Genomic DNA, 19,055 nt, shown 5'->3' on the forward strand with positions numbered 1-19,055 from the left:
AGCTATTACTTCCGAGTTACGTTCTCACACTGGCTGGTGAAGCCTCGTGTCTCAGCTCTGGAGCTGCTCTGCTTGACTCAACTCTCGTAGGGCTTGTGCCGTGTACACCGCCAGCTGGTACTGCCCTGGGGGGAGTTAACGGTTTTCTTTCACACATGCACGTGCGTGCACACACACACGTACACTCAGACATACCACACACACAACCATGCATACCACACACATGGGCACCGGAGAGGCTTCAACTGTCACTCAAGAACATTAAAAAAAAAAGCAAAACAACTTTTTTTTTTAATTTGGAATTTTAATTATGTACATAAATAGCAACATGAGAACGAGTTCTAAGGCTAGACATTCTCTCTAGGTGAAAGGATTTCCAATTAGTCCACTTGTAGTATGGTATCACCCAAGATAACAAAGAAGCCTAGCATAGTTTATCCTGAAGAAGAAAGCCAATTTACTACATTCAGTACTGACTTCTCTGCCATTTTTCTGTAGAAATATTGGTTTACTGCATGGAGTTTCCAATGTTTACCTATAACTGAAAGAAAAAGAAAGCCATAAGTAAACTGCTGGGGGAAAAAAAGAGACTCTAAAACTTTGTTTTTTGAAAATTCATTAGGGCTAAATTGAGAAACCATATCAAATATTTACATTACTATTATGACCATAAGGACCATCGTGTGCCAGAGAAAACTGTAATTATTTCTATTTTACAGACACTTAACTACAAAGCAGGAAGGTTTTGGGTTTCATCCAAACTACATTCAGATTCTCAACTGGCTGTGTACCTGAGCATAATTAAACAGACGGATGGATGAATACACAAAAAATAAATGCTTAAATGGCACAGTGCACACCACAACTCTCCCCTTATGAAAAACCAAACAACTACATTTCCGTCCATCTGCTTAAGCAGAGAGTGTGATTACATCACCGTCAGGCTAGCGTAGACCTGTGCTCGTACCACCTCACTGTTCTTCTCTGGAGTGGAACACACATTATCCAAAGACATACAAAAGACAAAGGAATTCTTCTCCATATTGCTTTCTTCCCAAGATGTAAAGAAACTACTTGGCAATTAGAGGTTTACCAACATTTTAGAGATACGGTTTTAGATACAAACATGTCTTTTAGTATAAAACCAAAACTTCTTAAGTTAAACATGTAAACCTCTAGCTTACCTTTTCCATTTTGGTTTATTATTTCCATTTGGTTTATTTGGTTATTATAACTCTTTAGGACTTCTCTAAGAATTCAATACATTTACTGCTTTGTTAAAACTGCAAAGTAGAAATGACCTATACTAATAAGGATTCAATAGGCCACGGGAGTCCATACTAGGAAATTATTAAGCAGCAGCTAAGAAGAGGAATGAGATAGATCTCTAAGTACTAAGAGAAAAAGATGCACGTAAGAAATTAAGTGGAAAAAAGGCAAGTTATTTCATTTGTTCGACACAGCTAAAGACAGTACTGCCTTATGAAGTATTCTTACCAAAACTGAGCCTCAATCTGATGGAGCCTTCAGATCTAACTATCTGTTTACAGAAAATGCAGAGAAGAGAAGAACCAAGAGGTAAACAGAACAACACTAAATGGATGTACTCAGCCACAGCCAGAATGTGGGATCTTCTAGAGGATAAATAGGCCTGTTTTTCAAAAAATGAATGGCAAGGGGAAAATGAAGGAGAAGGAACTATTACGGTTTAAAAGGGACTTAAGGGACCTATCAGTCAAATGTAATGGGAAGATCTTGTTCAGATCCTGATTCAAAAAAACCAAACACAAAAAGACAGTCAGGGAAATCTGCATACTACCTAAATATGAAATGATATTAAACAATTAGTGTTAATTTCTTTAGGTGTGATAATAAAATTGAGATATGTTCCCTCATGGAGGTTTCAATGTACTTGCAAAACAATTCTAGGAATATGAGCTCATTCTGTCAAAAAACCAAAAGAAAGTATGGCTGTGCACACATTTACACACAGAGAAAAAAGTCTGGAATGGTATGTCAAACTATTAACAGAAGTTAAAAAAGGAACAGAGGACTAGACAAACTGAAAATATTTATCTAAAAAAATTTCCTTTCAAAAAGATTTTATTGGGGCGCCTGGGTGGCTCAGTGGGTTGGAGCCTTTGCCTTCGGCTCGGGTCATGGTCCCAGAGTCCTGGGATCGAGCCCCACGTTGGGTTCTCTGCTCCGCGGGGAGCCTGCTTCCTCCCCTCTCTCTCTTTGCCTGCCTCTCTGCCTGCTTGTGATCTCTCTCTCTCTCTGTCTGTCAAATAAATAAAATATTTTTTAAAAAAGATTTTATTATTTATTTGAGAGAGAGCATGAGAGCACAAGTGGGGGGAGGGACAGGGAAAGAGGGAGAAGCAGTTTCCCAGCTGATCAGGGAGCCGGCCACAGGGCTTGATTGGATCCCAGGACCCTGGGATCATGACCTGAGCCAAAGTCAACTGCTTAACCAACTGAGCCACCCAGGCACCCATAAAAAAAATTTATTTACAAAAAATATGTATTGCTTTTATAGTTTGAAAACTCCATCTCCAACAGAGACGTAAAAAAGGGAAGAATGAAATCAAGGTTGTATATACAGTAAGCTGAACCCTGGCCCAGAGTATTTGGGAAAGAGGAAATAGATATTTATGTAGTTTCCCTGTATTCCAAGTCTCACTGTCCCTGCAGCAAAATGTAATATATTCAATGTCAAGTTTCTGGAGGACACATGTGGTTTCCTGGCTGCTCAAGTTCTAGTCTCTCTTCCAATAGCAGATCCACCCCGTATGCATCTGACCTGGCTCTCCAGAGATGCTGATTCTGGGGGTGGGGCTTAGGCCTCTGTCTTTTAACACGTTCCTGCAGTAATTTGGTTGTATGATAAAATTTGAGAAGTACAACTCGGGGCTACCATAGGAAGGGCTGAGATGTGAAAGAGGATCTGGCTTTGTTTTCTGTGACCCTTAAGGCAGGATCAGAACCACTGCATCAGAGTTACAAAAAGACATATTTTTGCTTAGTATAAGAAACAGCTTCCTAAAAAATCAGAACTGTCCAAAGACGGCTGCCCTGTGGGGTGAGGTGCCTATCAGTGAAGATGAAAAGTGAGAACACATAGGGCAACAGGGTATTTATGCTTGAGGCTGGCTGGGGGGCCAGAGGACCCCTCTCAAATTCTAAGACTAAATGACTCTCTACATCCCTAAAAATATGGAGACAGCTTGAGAAAGAAAAACCTCACACTGAAGGCTTTCATGGATTGTAAATAGAAGTCATGGTTTACACTAAATGTAGCGGTGATTTAAAAAAAGACTATAAAATTCATATTCACTGCAGAATATTTTAAAATATAGAAAGTTATATAGAAAAAAACTATAAAAAACATCCATAATTCTACTATACCAAGATATATACTTAAATTTTTGTCCTATTTCCTGGTCTTTATTCTTTCTCAAAACATACCATACTACCTTGATTTTTCATTTAACGAATTTCCATGCAATTAAATATTACTGAAATATAATAACATTCCTCTTCATAGATATGGCAGAATTAAGCCACTTTTTGTAGCTCAATATTTAATTATTTCTGCTCAATATAATCTTATCAGGAAATCACAAGTGCTATTACAGCATTTTTAATATATACACAAACTAACATTAATATAACTAGTGTTTTGTACTTAGCAGGTATTCATGAGTAAATACTGAACAAATGAATGAAGACAGTGAATCGAGTATAAGAGCAGAAGAAATCACGCCCATTTTCTGACTTCATCTGGTATCCTAAATTCCTCTAGCCTGAGGTAACTCAATCTTTAAAGAAAGAATAATTACACTTATGAATTCCCTATGGCACTTAATGATAATATTTCCATATAATCTTGAGCTTCTCTACAACCATCACTCATTCGACAAATGTTTATTCAATGACTATCAGATGAATAGAAGCATGCCTACAATAGTAAAGTGTTATTTGAAAAAAACACAAACCTAAGAAATAATGGCACTTTTCAATTGTTTGAAACAGTTTTGTAGGCAAATCTCAAGTGCCAAGTTCTAGCTTGTCTAAAAAGGAACTTCTCAGGTATGGACACAAACAAGTGAAGGCACCTAAATCCACAAATTAAAGATGGAATGAAACATCACACTGGCCCTAATGAATCTACATGAAGCTGAAACTGCTATAATTAATTGAGTTAAATCAAGAACAAGCCATTTCAGCTGGTGCTAACAAGGCTTAAAAAAGACTAGAGAATTCTCTTGGTTTTTACCTGATTAAAATGGGCAGAGCATGCAGCATTCTATTTATTTCCAGGTGAATTCTTCACATTTCCTGGCTTATAAAACAAAAATTAAGAATATTAATACAGTTTAAAAAGAAATAGTGATGGGCGCCTGGGTGGCTCAGTGGGTTAAGCCGCTGCCTTCGACTCAGGTCATGATCTCAGGGTCCTGGGATCGAGTCCCGCATCGGGCTCTTTGCTCAGCAGGGAGCCTGCTTCCCTCTCTCTCTCTCTGCCTGCCTCTCCATCTACTTGTGATTTCTCTCTGTCAAATAAATAAATAAAATCTTTAAAAAAAAAAAAAAAAAAAAAAAAAAAAAAAAAAAAAAAAAAAAGAAATAGTGATGCTTCTAAAGAAAGACTGGAATGTCTCAGCATGCCCACCTTCAGTATTTGGCTGAATACAACATTAAATATTCTTATAATGCAACCTGACCCATTTCTCAGTTAACTGAAGGAATTATGAGGGCTCCCTGAGGGCCCTGCTGTAGACTGTGACTTAGGCATGGAGAAGAGCAGGAACTAAAGCTCCATTAATCCTCACCACAGAGATTCAGCCAAACAGCTGATTCTATTAAAAAAAAAAAATCCAAAAGTAAAAAGATTTCTTTGCTATTTCATGCTGCTGCCAAAGCTAAGGAATTTTTTTAAAAATTAAAAATAAAGAATAAAGCTGTTCTTCTCTGTGTATCATCCACCATAGGGGCCAAATCACAAAACATGTTTACTGCGAAAAAGGTTATAATTGGACCACACCCATTCTGTCTGGCCACCATCTGGGAACGTATAATTAGGTCATGTCATCTACCAGAAGTGATGTAGGAAAGTTTCTAGTAGGAAACGTTCATGCGGTAAAGGTTGAAGGCTTTACTTTCCTCCCTATATGTTTTCAATACTGTAATTCTGAAAACATGTTAGTAAGAACTGATATCCATCAAGGAGATGAACTCTCAGGAGATGGCAACAGAAAAAGAGTAGGCTGTAGGTAAGCGGGCAATAGGGCTGGGATCCCATGGTCTAGACTAGGTGCGGGTTCTCCTGGTGGACTTCTTGCAGTTATCCATGGATGAAGGGGGGGGGGTAGTGAGAAAGCAGGAACATATAACCAACCCTGTAATTTCAGAGCATGGTTTCTAGGCAACTCCAGGCTTATCAGAGTGGCTGAAAACTGGTCTGTAAGCATGGTGATCATATATCCCGGCATGCCCAAGTTCTACAGGTTTATACCCACTGTCCCAGTATAATTAACAGCACCCCCTTTCACTCTCAAGCATATGCTGACTTGGATAATAAATTATATGGTTACCCTATCTCCAGACCACATCCACTTGATGATGAAGTTGTGGGGAACAAGGCCCTGTGTATTGCTTGGCAGATCATCACACAACACCCACGTCTACTTGTTGCTCTGAACAGAGTTCTCTCTACAAGACTCAGTACCGTGTGCCTTACTGTATTCCTTGAGAGCCACAATCACACACACAAACACAAACGCACCCAGAGGCCTTCTTGCTGTTGCTTTCGCAACCTGCCAAGCTCTTTCCTAGGATGAGAACTTTGCAAAATGTATCCCTTGACCTAGACTGGTAAATCCCACTTCTGCCTGGCTAAATGCTATTCATCCTCTAGATCAAGGCTTTTCCATCATGTGTCCTTCAATTTAGATGAGAACCTTTTATTCACATTCACAGCACCCACGTGCTTCCTGTTTTGTAGAATTCCTCCATTCATTTACTAATATATAAGCGGAATCATTTACTAATATATAGGCTTTGTGAGGGCACAATATCCCTAGGACCTCCTAAGCACATGGTATTTAAACATTTGTTGAATAAACAAATGAAATGCAACAGAACCTAGAGATCTGATGAGGGTAAAAAAAAAAAAATGTTCGGGTATGCAATTAATGAAGAACAAAAAGAGATAAAAATAAAAAGAGGCTTCATTTATGAAGGTAAGTGCGATAACCATGTCCGGCAATTGGGTCCATCATAAAAGCCATATAGTTCTCTACCTAGTTAAATATATTAGGTGTGAATTACCTTAATGTAATGCTTGTCAAGTACTTCTAATGATATTCTTATATATTTTACTATCCATATTCGCCAGCATCTCGATCTCAAAAATATAAGATGCTAAATTCATATTAAAATATTTTGGACATTCAGAAAATGGGAACATAAAATATTCTTCTGGTTGAGGAAAACAACTCTGTTGCTAGGAAATTTTTCTTGTTTGGTTACATATCACTTATAGTATAACAAAACATGACAGTCAAATATCTCACTAAAGAAATATTGAACCCATTCACCCTATTACAAATCAGATCTCTCTTGGCAGAAACTGCCATGATCTCAGAAAAAAAAAAGAAATTCTCCAACTTCAAAAGACAGACTGTGATTAAGTACAAAAGCCAGAAATTAACTTTTTGGGGTATTTTTCAGATAGTTGTATTTGAAATATTTTATAACTGATTCTCCTTATAATTTAATTTTGATGTCTATCAGGTTTCACTTTTTTTAGGACTGATTTATTTAGGGGAGCCCAGGTGGGGTGATTACTCTCAGATTTACTTATTTTAGAGAGAGAGTGTGTGTCAGTGGGGGGAGGAGCAGGAAGGGGAGAGAATCCCAAGCAGACTCCCCACTGAGCATGGAGCCCAACACAGGGCTCTATCCCAGGACCCTCAGACCATGACCTGAGCCAAAATCAAGAGTCAGAAGCTCAACCAACTAAGGCACCCAGGCACCCAGGCTTCATTGTTTTTTAACAATTAATACATTTTACTTAACCCAACATAACTAAAATACTAATATTTCAACATATAATCAGTATAAAAATAATGATAGTTTACATTCCTTTTATTTGTACGGTGTCTTCTAAGTTTGCTGTGAATTTACATGTACAGCACACACCTCAAATCAGACTAGCTATATTTCGAGAACTCAAGAGCCGCTGGCTGCCATATTAGACTATATAGGGCTAGAGGAATGAGGTAAATAGCGCTATGATGGCTCGTTTTATGTGTCAACTTGGCTAAGCTATAGAAGAAAATTTATTTTCTTACCACAGCCACGAACATGAATGATAATTTCTATTAGCAAAATCAAAACACTTGTTTTAGTCCAAACATTTACTTCTAATTAGTATGCACTGCCATGTGAAGAGGGATTTCCTCAGACAAACCTCTGGGGGAGACCAGCCCACTGAAATGTCCGAGCCCCTCACCAGTTGATTATTTAGATCAACTACTTAACTTCCCCAAATGCAGTTTTCTCATTCACAAAATAGGGATAATATGCCACGGACTCTTTGTAAACAAAAAGTTTGGCACCCAAGACCGAGCTCACAGCAAGTACTCAATAAACATTATTTATCCTAGGTAAAAGATCACATATCTTTATGACAAAGAAATGAAAGTAAGGATAAATGTCCTGTTAAAAACCCCAGTGATATCCTAGTTCACTGGCTAAGGTAAGCAGAATCAAGCCTCCCCCAAAAATGTCTGCATCCTAATGCTGAGAATTGTGACTGTGTTACCTTGCGTGGCAAAGGTGAATTTACGTGGCATGGAGGTTCAGGCTGCTCTTGGCTGACTTTCCAACAGGGAGATTATTCTGCATTATTACATGGGTTCCGATAGAGAGGGAGGCTGAAGGCAGGGTCAGAGAATGGGACATGAAAAGAATTCAATGGGCAGTGGCTGGCTTTGAAGATGGAGGAAGAGGGCTGTGAGCCAAAGAGAGCTGCAGCCTCTAGAAGCTAGGAACAGGCCTCAGCTGGCAGCCAGCAAAACAGACCTTGACCCTACAACCACAAGGAACTGAAACAAATTCTGTCAAGAGCCTGAAGGGGTGGGGGGGGGGTGCATTCTCCCCTGGAGCCGCCAGAGAGGAATGTAGCCCTGCTGACACCTTGATTTAGACTTGCGACCTACGACCTACCGGGTCTTAAGAGAATATAAATTTGTATTACTTTCAGCCAGTACATTTGTAGTCATTTGTTTTGGCAGGACAGGAAACTAAAACACTGGTGGGAGGACTCTTGACTAGTGGATATAAGCCCTCCGGTTCCATTTCCCATCAGGAGATGTCAGCTTCTCAAGCAGAAGCAAAAGTATGCAGTGTCACAGGACATCTGTCATGGCTATCACGTGCGAGAGTCTGGCCATTTTATAAGTTTCTTACAGGGATAAACTCATTTCGTCCTCAAAGCGGCCCCATGTGGTCCTACTCCCATTTCCCAGGGTACCTGAGCAATGTCCCCGGGTTTCAAGGCTTGTAAGAGGCAGAGGCGAGGCGGGGCCTGGAGCATCTGCTCTGGAGTCCAGGCTCTGAGCCACCAGGTGAGGCCGCACTCTGCTTGGTCCACCTTTGCTGATGCAAAAGCCTTGTGCCTTTCAAAACAGGAGATGCTCCCCTTGTTCGGGATTTTTAACTTTTTATTTTGTTAAGTAGTGATGTTAAAAAAAGAAAAAAGAAAAGAAAAATTCATTGCCAAGTACCTTTAGTTTTTAAACAGCCGACACCAGAAAAGGCACCAATTCAGAACAAATTTAGCTTTATGGAAAACCCACCACATCGCCCTTATTTTTATTTATATTTTATTGTGTTAAGAAGACTTAACAGGAGATTGACTCTCCGGACAAATTCTGAAAGTACGATTCAGTCCCGTTGACTTGCAGGCACAGTGGTGTACGGCAGATTCTAGAACATACTCATCTCACGTGACTGATACTTCATACCCCTTGAACAGTAACTCCCCAAGCCCCTTCCCCACACCCAGCCCCTGGAAACCACCATTCTGCTCTCTGAGCCTGTTAGTCTATTTCAGACACTTCATATAAGTTGAATCACGCAGTATTTCTCCGCCTGGAATAGAAATACCCAAAAGGATCACTGTGAAACCACGCAACTTACTGAGAGCTAAACTTGAGTGTGTTTAGCAAGCTGTGGAATTTGGAATGGAGGAAGAGAAAGCGCAGCGTATTTACTCAGGGTGGTGGCTGTTGCTTCCCTTTCATTTTCCTGCTGAGCCAGCAGGGGCCTGAACACAACTATTAAAAGCCCGGCTTCAGAAGTTCTGCTCGCTTTTCGCGTTAGTAACAGGTTTATATTTCTTCGTGGATTTTCCTGCCCTTTCAAGAATTATTAAGATTTTGCTTTTTAGTTTTTGTTGGCCTTTAACGGTCATTCTACAATTCTTTCATAGTAACTTCTTACCTTTTTTTTTTTTTAAACCTAGTGAAAACTAAACGTGCCATTTACTGAGACACACTGCTGTGTCTGGCTAATTATAGGACAACTCCAAAAGAGCCATCTGTGACCCTGAGGCCCCACGCCCACAACTGGCATCCATCTCGGATACTCAGACGTTGGCTGATACTTGCGAAAGGGTTTCGGGTCAACAATGGACAATCAGTAAATAGTTTCAGGCTTTTGTTAAGCTCCTAGACTCAGAGTGAAAACCATAATGGAAAAAAATCAATAAAATCAACTACAGTAAGAACTTCTGATTGTCAAAAGACACCCAAACTGAAAAGACAACCCTCAAACTGGGAGAAGGCATCTGCCAACATGTGACCCACAATATTAGCTAGAAAGGAAAAAAAAAAAAAAAAAAGAACCCCTGTAAATCACTAAGGAAGAAACACATTCCTCATACCAAAAAATGGCCAAAAGACAGGAGTAGTAGGTGTGTCAAGAAGAAGAAACCAATGAACACGTGAAAATGCTCAACCTCATTAGTGATCAAGGAAATGTACATTAAAACTACAATGAGAAATTCTGAAGCCATTGTGACATGCCAGATAATGAGGAAACCATCAGACTACTTGGGTCATGTCAAAAGGACTCAAAGCCAACTTCTACTAGCTGAAGTGGGACAATTTGAATTGAAATAAGGACTATGAATCATAAAACATTCAAATCCAAATATGTATAAATCTACAAATTCATAACTGTATTTAAAAAACTGGTGACCCTCTGAGGATGAGAGGGAACCAATCCATTATTTTGAAAACTGGATGCATAAGAGAAAAAACAAAGCATTTATCCTGTCTTTCCTCTAACTGGGTAACTAAACAGTAGATGAGCAGAAGTAGTTCCAGTATTAAACTATTGCAGCTAATATGTGAAAAATGACATGACAGAGGTAGAATATAACCATTTTCTAACCCCCAATAAATCCATGGGTCTAGGCACTGGGCGTCAATACCCATTAATATCAAAACGGCAAAGTGAAAACCAGACTTAGGTGCCTATGCAGACCTACAGCCTTGCCCAAAGGATCCAACACAAACCTCATCAATCAATCATCTGAATCCAGCTGCCAATCTGCAGGAAATGCAGAGAAGACAGCAACATGGTCAAGTGTGCCATCAGCAAGGCCCAAACCAGTGGAGACTCTTTAGGTCCCACATGCCATGTTCTGTTAACAGATACATTGTAAGGAAAATAAGAAAGATGGAAGGGGAACCTGTAGATTCAAAGTGACTTAAAAAGGGGGGAGAGGGAAAAAGACTTAAAAGGCATATAAAGTCAGAAATAACAAGAGGCAGGGGCGCCTGGGTGGCTCAGTGGGTTAAGCCACTGCCTTCAGCTCAGGTCATGATCTTAGGGTCCTGGGATCGAGCCCCGCATCGGGCTCTCTGCTCAGTGGGGAGCCTGCTTCCTCCTCTCTCTCTGCCTGCCTCTGCCTACTTGTGATCTCTGTCTGTCAAATAAGTAAATAAAATCTTAAAAAAAAAATAACAAGAGGCAAAACTAAAGTGACAGGGATAAATACTTAGGTGACAAAACCATAAAGAAAAATAAGAAAGCTATTATTATAAAAGTCAGGGTAATAGATATTTTGGGATGGAGGGAGATAACTGTAATTGGAGTGGGCTACATGGAGGGGATTCTAGGAAGGCTGGAAAAATTCTGTTTTTTGTCTTTAGATGATGGTCACAAGGGAGCTTGCCTTACACTAATTCACTAAGCTAAAAAAAGAAATTAAAAAGTTGTTGAAGGAATGCACATTATTGGGGCAGCTGGGGAAACCCGAATACAGACTGCATAGGAGGTAAGGCTTACGGAAACAAGGAAATGTTAACTTTCCCCAGTGTGATAATGGTATTGCGATTCTATTAGTGAATGTCCGCATTCTTTGGAAATACACGCTGAATTAGGTATGGGTGGGAAGTGCCATGATACCCACAACTAATTCTCACATAGTTCAGGAAAAGAAAATACATGTGTGTGAGTGCCCACACATGTGTAAAATAAGAGACCAAGCCAATGTGGCAAAATGTTAACTGGTGAATCGAAGTGAAGGAGATAGTCATTATTATTTCTGCAACTGTTCTGTAGTTTTGAAATTTTTTCAAAATAAAAATTGGAGAATAAAGTAAAATCGCACTTGCATGCGCACACACGTAGGCATGCACACAAACACACACCCCACAGTGAAAAACTATTTTAAAGCTACCAGATGGCAAAACTGGAAGCAACCACTTTGTAAAATGACTTGGCGTCGTCTAGTAAAACTGAAGTGCAGACCCTATGAACAGGAATCCCGGCCTAGAGAAACTCCTAATAAACCTGACACAGGTATAAAAATGCTCACAGCTGTGTGTGAAACAATAAATGGAAAATCACCCAACTAGTCACCAACATGGTTATTTTCCCACAAAGGAATATTCTACAGCAGTGAAAATGAATAGACTGTAGCCATACTCAGCCCATAAACATGTTAAGGGGGCAAAACAAGGTACACAATAGTACACATAGCAAGATTCCATTTAGATAAACTCTTTGTATGTGTATTTGATATATTTTAAAGATAAAAAACAGGCAAGTTCCGCTACAATGTTTTAGAAGAAGAACAAGGAGATGAAAAACCAAATTCTGGATCGTAGTGCCCTCTGGGGAGACAGGTGCAGGAGGGGTTGGGCATGGAGAACTTGGAAGGCATTGGTAATTGCCTATCTTTTAAAAGTGGGTGGATGATTGGTATATATGTGGTCGTTATAGTGTTGGATTTTATTTTATTTATTTTTTTAAGGTTTTATTTATTTATCAGATAGAGATCACAAGTAGGCAGAGAGGCAGGCAGAGAGAGAAGGGGAAGCAGGTTCCCTGCTGAGCAGAGAGCCCAATGCGGGGCTCGATCCCAGGACCCCAAGATCATGACCTGAGCCGACAGAGGCTTTAACCCCCTGAGCCACCCAGGCGCCCCTCTAGTGTTAGATTTTAAACTCTGTCTGTCTGTGTGTGTGTGTGTGTCTATAAACAGAAGGTTTTTTTAAGATTTTATTTTTTTAAAGTAATCTCTGTAGACACCCAATGTGGGGCTTGAACTCACGACCCCAAGATCAAGAGCTGCATGCTCCACTGACTGAGCCAGCCAGGTGCCCCTGTAGACAGAGTTTAAAACCCAACAGGTTATCTGAAAAATAAAAACAAACATTGGACAACTCTAGGCTCACAATATTTTCTGGACACACCCATCACTGCTTCACAGTTCTGAAAGAGAGTTCATTTTAGCTGAAGCGGATAAATTTCTCTGACCTGACCAAAAGCAACGACAGAACTGAAAGACTACCTCATCCAAACTACTGGTCAAATATTCAGTGCAAACATTTAGTATCAATTTCTAAAAGGGAAAAAGGGATGTGGCAGAGAAGAAAAATGCCACAGACTTATTTAGGGTCTCTGAGAGTAATACAACTCCATGGCAAATAATGTAATTGAGAACTGAGCCATCATTCCTACCACTGAAAATTTCAGGGCCCTGTTTTAAATACGCTGTCCACAGATTCCTTTTGACCATTTAGAACCACAAACATGTACCTTTGTTAGATCACTACAGTGGTAACTATGGACAACCATGAATTAGATTGCATCTAATTGAGACTGCTAATTTCAAGCCTGACTTGAAAACCAATTTCCAAATAAGCTAAGAAACAAACAAAACTCTCAATCATGAAGCATCCCCCCAGGTCCCTTCAGAGACACAGTTCCTGGGTCCCAAAGGATTCCTGTTCCAGGGTAACTTAAATCTTTGCTCTCATCCGTGAAACAAAATAAAAACCACTGAAATCCATAAAAGCCAACAAGAAGGGGGAAGCGCAATCAATAAAAAACAATGGCATTTCACCATCAGATAATTTCTGAAATCTATCAATATTTGATTAAAGCCTCCTGTTGCTCTTCATTTAAAACTTGTGCGAAATGTTTAAGTAGTCAACATCAATTTTATTACTTTCTAGTGAGAACACACAATGGTCAGGAAGAAATTACACTTTCACGGTAAATAAATGAAAGAACATTACATTCTCAATGACTCCGAAGAGGACAAGAGCACAGAAGACCAGAGAAAAAAAATCCAGGCCAACTGTAAGCTAATTGGACATCTTTACTCTCTCATTCCCCAAAGACTCACATATAAATGTGAGTGGCTTTAATATCTAACGTTTTCAAATTACCATAAAATGCTGGCCTGTTTAACCTGCATTCCAAACACAGTCCCGCTGCTTCTCCCCTGGGCTGAATTCTCAGAGCAGAGAAAGCTATTTCCAAGCTAGAGGCTCTGGAGGGATCCCCTCCTCGGCTTTGGTGCACAGTGGGACTGAGCTACCCACGGACACCACGGTGAGCACTCAGAGGCTCCCAGGAGATCTCCCCACAACTGGCTTTGGGGCACATGTGTCCCTGCCACCACCACAGTGAGCACTTGGAACTGAGCACGAGTTTCATTTTCCACGTTTCTTTCTAGGGCTCTGTAGAGCCTTCCTGATGTTCTTTCTTTTTTTTTTTTAAGATTTTATTTATTTTTGACAGAGAGAGAGAGAAATCACAAGTAGGCAGAGGTGCGGGGGAAGCAGGCTCCCTGCTGAGCAGAGAGCCCGATGCGGGGCTCGATCCCAGGACCCTGAGATCATGACCTGAGCCGAAGGCAGAGGCTTAACCCACTGAGCCACCCAGGCACCCCCCTTCCTGACATTCTATTTCCTTTCCCATATAAAACTCAGTGTGGACTTAAGGAATTCTTTAAACAGGAAAGCAAGCTGCCAAAGAAAATGTCAGAGGAATGGAAACAAAACTAGGGGTGTTTATTCTTTAAAGGAGATTGCCAAAGGGCACTTGATATTAACACAGAACTTCCTATTCAAAGCTAGCTTAAACAGGCTCCAGAGAGACTAATTCCTTTAGCTACTACTAACACAAACATGAGTCTTAAGATTTCACTGGAAGACTATTTCTGTAAGTAATGAGGATGGTTTACAACTGATTCTATAATGTTACATCCAAATTCCAGTTCAAAACTGGATTTCAATTGTGACACAGTTCTTTGTATTTTTAAAGAGTATTTTGACTTGAGATAACAGAACTCAAAATCAACTCCTTCCATCTACAATGTAGAAGGTATGTTAATGTAAGAACCCTAATTCTTCCTTATCGAGCAGTGCCTCGGAGGGCTTGGAGGAGACATGATACTTTCTTCTATACTCATTCTTCCTTATCAGAGGAAAGAATGTTCTAGCGAACAGGCAACATTCATTCAGCTATGGGGCTGCAAGAAGAGATGAAATAGGACACCCTCTTACAATTACACAGCCTTCTCCCTCTGCTGCTCATCCACCAGACATAACAGAGAATATGGGCTGTGGCTGGTGGCTGATTGCCCTCTTAGACCATGGCTCACGCCCTTAACGGGGCCAAGGAAGCCAGGGAATCCGGTCATGCTAAAGTAAAGGAGAGAGCCCATAACAAGTATAACAGCAAGAGGAGGAGCCTTGCTTAGTTTTGTGTGTGTGTGTGCTTTTTTTTGGTGGTGGTGGTGTTTTGTTTTGTTTTTTGTTTTTTTTGTTTTTGTTTTTGCCTGGGAACACAGTATGTTCCCTAAGAATCAAGTTTTGATAAAACTTTCAGAAAATATGCTACACTTTGAACACATTATAAATACAAGAGAGAGAAAATGATGATCTACGAGTGCAGTGGAATGCATTTCATGGTCACCACTTTTTAGCCTTACTGGTAATAACCCAATACACAGAGGTTCTCTTGCTCCTCCAATAAAGGCCACCAATAGAGAATCTGAGCTAGAGTCGTAATGAAAACAAACAGAAAAAGCAGGATCAGGCAACAGAGTTATCAAGAATCTTACAAAACCCTAAAGAGACCATATATTTAAACCAAAAGGAAAATAATGAAAAAGATCTTTCTCACCTTTTGAAAGTTCTCCTTCCACAAATCTTCTATGACTATGTATCCTCGTAAACCCCAGTCATATAATTTCTCCCCACTGACCTTGAAACAAAATATAAAAGATCCATTACTATTCCATACATGACTGGTAAGAATAAGAATATTCCACTTTCCTTTTTCCTGCATCCAAAAGAACTGTGGTTAAGCATACAATGACCCCAGAAGCCCTGGGGTATATACATTAAGGCCGGGCAAGGTAAGCAAATACAAAGATAGTGAGAGTCGCAGCATTATAAAGAAAACACAGTTTGGTCATGCAGTCAGTGTTTGAAATAATTCGCCATAAATTACAATTCCCTTACAGAATAAGGGAAAAGAATGAAGGACGTCAACCACTGACAGGTGAAATTCCTGAAAACGAGACACAGAAAGAAGGCTTCTGCCTATCACATCTAACACGTCATAGCCAACCAACAAGGCACACGAAAATCACTCACTCATTTCAGGGGCCTAGTTTAAAAAAAATAGGTGAACCTAATGAAGATGGTCTTAGTTTTCCCAGGTCCCCCCAAACATACAAGTCTTCACGTTTCTATAGGGATTTTGCCTCTTGATCCAATATCCTTTCCACAACATCCTGAGAGGTAGGCGCCAGGGTCAGAGAACACTCTGGGGCCAAGACGCTCACACCTTCATATAATACTGTGAAGGCACTGCACGGTGACAGAAGGGAGCTACACTTGTGTGAGCACAGCATAATGTATAAACTTGTTCAATCACTATGTTGCACACCTGAAGCTAATGTGACATTGTGCGGCAACTACACTCAAACTGAAAAAGTTAAAAAAAAAATTTTTTTAAATGCTCTGGTCCACTTTTCACTAGCTGACATTAACTGTTGAATTTTTAAGTATTGAGTTTTTTGGGTGTTTTTGTTGTTGTTGTTTTGTTTTGTTTTGTTTACTTAAAACCAACTCACTCCGATCTATCTGCTTTTTCAATATTAAAAAGGCAGATCGCAGCACCCAGGCATCCCGCAAAGTAGGCGGGTCACCTTAGGAGCAACCTTTACCTGCTCAAAAATCCGTCTCACATTAGCAATGAGGATTCAGGCGTCACCCCGAATCGTTATTTTCCTTACTCTTAAGTTGAAGGCATTAAGTATTGAGTTTTCTTTAAAAAAAAAAAAAAAAAAGTTTCCAGTAATTCGCATGCATCAGTCCCACATGTGACAAACTATGTTGATTACTCTTCCACACGGAATTTCTACTGTGAGGTTCTGAAAGCAGTTTCTATTCTTTCTAATTTTTATAATAATTTATCTACGTGGAGCACTTTAGTTTACAAAGCACTTTCACATGAATTATCCCTATTCTAAATAACAACCTGTGCAGTAAGTAGGCAAAGATTGTAAGGAAATACTCAGTAGCCAAGTGACCAGTCCAACTAAGGTCACAGTACTAGTAGTTATTTTCTTCCGGTTGCTCTAACCGTTCTTAAAATATATGATTCTCAGACCCACTGGTAGACATATCGAGCATTTACCACATATATGACACTATTATTGGTACTTTACATTTCCGAGAGGAAAAGAACATTTGCCATCACTTTAAGCATTTTCTTACAGTACTTCTCTCCAAACACTACTGAACAAAAAACAATGCGAGCAATTATGTGGCTGGTCCAAGGTCAGGGTATTCATAAAAAAAAAAATTAAAACTGTTGACACAGGAACTAAATGGCACTAAAACAGTAACAGAAAATCCCTTTCAATCACTGATGTCTCTTTCATTTTATTGTAGCCAAATATACATACAACTTACCATTTTATCCATTTTTAGGTGTGCAATTCAGTGGCATACGCGCATTCACAGTGTTATGAAACCATCACCATTATCCATGTCCAGAACTTCCTCATCATCCCAAACAGATCGCTAATGTTTTAGGTCTAGTGAAAATGAAGTTAATTGTTTTGTTCTGGCTTACTCTAAGTACCAAATAAAAGACAAAACACTCCTTCCCACGGACTTGAAAAATAAATTAGAATACAACTCATATTTGCTTCCTACGATCTTGGCTGTGAATACAAAAGCTCTTTTGCAACATATGCTGTGGCCTATAAATAAAAAGACCTCTACTCAGGGGGCAGCCACATGTGCTTCCAGGGCAGCAGCCCAGCCCACCCTCCACCCCCATCCCTTTACTGGTGGAACCACAACACGCCGAGATGATGGATAATGGTGCTGATGAGCCAGGGCAGGCAGACGTGATTCACTGTTCCTGAGCCGGGGCTGAAGCAGGCATGGGGACATTAACTCTCTGCCTCCAGGACTGCATTAAACAGTGTCAAGCCCATGTGATAAAGACCTTCCCGGCATCTGCTACCAAAGCCACCCGTTTCTCACAGCTGCGGCCACTGGGCGCCCACCTATGACTACAGTGCAATCCAGGAATCCAGCCTCAATCCCGTCAGGAGCACTCCAGGGAGCTCAGGGTCAGAACGGCTTGGCTCAGAGCCCTAAGCGCCCAACTCTAATGACGGCACCGCTACGCCTCTGGGACCAAGTCTCAGCGTGACAGAGTACCTCCAGGAACTGGGCAGGTCCCTGTCTCCAGATGCTGTCCAGGACTTCAAAACCTCGAGCCTGCTTTGTTCTTGCCAGGTTTCCAAGGCACTTGATGTCTAGAGTTCCCCACTGCCCTGAGGAAGTCTAGCCTCTCTCAGAGGTACTCAAACATCAAGGACCCTCAAACCCCCCGGGGAGCTTGCTAAAACCCAGATCACTGGCCCTCATCTTCAGAATGTTGAGTCAGTCAATCTGGCTTGGGGCCTGAGAACGTGCATTTCTAACAAGCCAGGGGATCCTGATGTTGCTGGTCTAGGGACCAAGCTTTATAAACAGCTGGTCTAGCTGTTAGGGACTGAATTGTGTCTCTCAAAATTCACATGCTGAAGTCCTAACCCACAGCGTGACTCTATTTGGAGACAGAGCCTTTAAAGGAGTGACCGAGGTTAAATGAGGTAATGAGAGTGGGGCTCTAATCCAAAACGACCGGTGTCATTAGAAGACAAGGGTGAGACACGAGGGATGTCCACGCACCATGAGAAGGTGGCCATCTGCAAGACAAGGAGAGAGGTCCTAGGAGAAACCAACCCTTCCAGCACCGTGATGTGGACTTCCAGCCTCCGGAAGAGCATGGAAATAAATCTCTGTTGTTCAAGCCACTCCATCTGCGGTATTTTGTGAGGGAACCCTGAGCAGACTGAAACACAGCTTTACCCATCTTGCCTGCCAACTCAGTTCTCCCACTTGACAGGATGCCAACAAGTTGAGGTCTGAAGGGAAAGAAAGGAGCAGCCAACTGAGAGCCCTGAGAGGGGCACGCCCGGCAGACGGGACTGCACGCCTTGAAGCCCCCAGCAAGTAAAGTGAGGCTGACACCAGGCCCGGGGAGAAGGTGCAGAGGGCCACAGCCCGGGCCTATGCGTGCAACTCCAAGGAAGACCGGTTGTGATCACATGCACCCAAATGGAGAATGACCGGTAACTGGCAGCTGTGGAGTGTGAGTCT

The 19,055-nt window shown here is 40.9% G+C and overlaps 1 protein-coding gene and 1 non-coding gene across 5 annotated transcripts in view; both read right to left on the reverse strand.

The window, feature by feature from the left end:
* Positions 1–283: 283 nt before the first annotated feature.
* The window catches only part of APOO (apolipoprotein O), a 60,450-nt gene continuing 41,678 nt past the window's right edge, over positions 284–19,055 (reverse strand). For 3 of the 4 annotated variants that reach the window (XM_059157763.1, XM_059157765.1, XM_059157762.1), the window contains 3 exons: positions 15,505–15,585; positions 4,280–4,345; positions 284–541 (listed from right to left, as the gene is read on the reverse strand). In XM_059157763.1, the coding sequence (XP_059013746.1) occupies positions 4,310–4,345; positions 15,505–15,585 (117 nt within the window). In that variant the 3' untranslated portion in view covers positions 284–541; positions 4,280–4,309. The remainder of the gene's footprint in view (positions 542–4,279; positions 4,346–15,504; positions 15,586–19,055) is intronic. The other variant, XM_059157764.1, reaches the window with a different exon arrangement.
* On the reverse strand, positions 16,492–16,641 carry LOC131822432 (U12 minor spliceosomal RNA). The gene has a single exon (XR_009350277.1). It is a non-coding gene; the product is annotated as a U12 minor spliceosomal RNA (small nuclear RNA).

The sequence above is a fragment of the Mustela lutreola genome, chromosome X, assembly GCF_030435805.1.
Source record: "Mustela lutreola isolate mMusLut2 chromosome X, mMusLut2.pri, whole genome shotgun sequence".
In the NCBI taxonomy this organism is placed as follows: Eukaryota; Metazoa; Chordata; class Mammalia; order Carnivora; family Mustelidae; genus Mustela; species Mustela lutreola.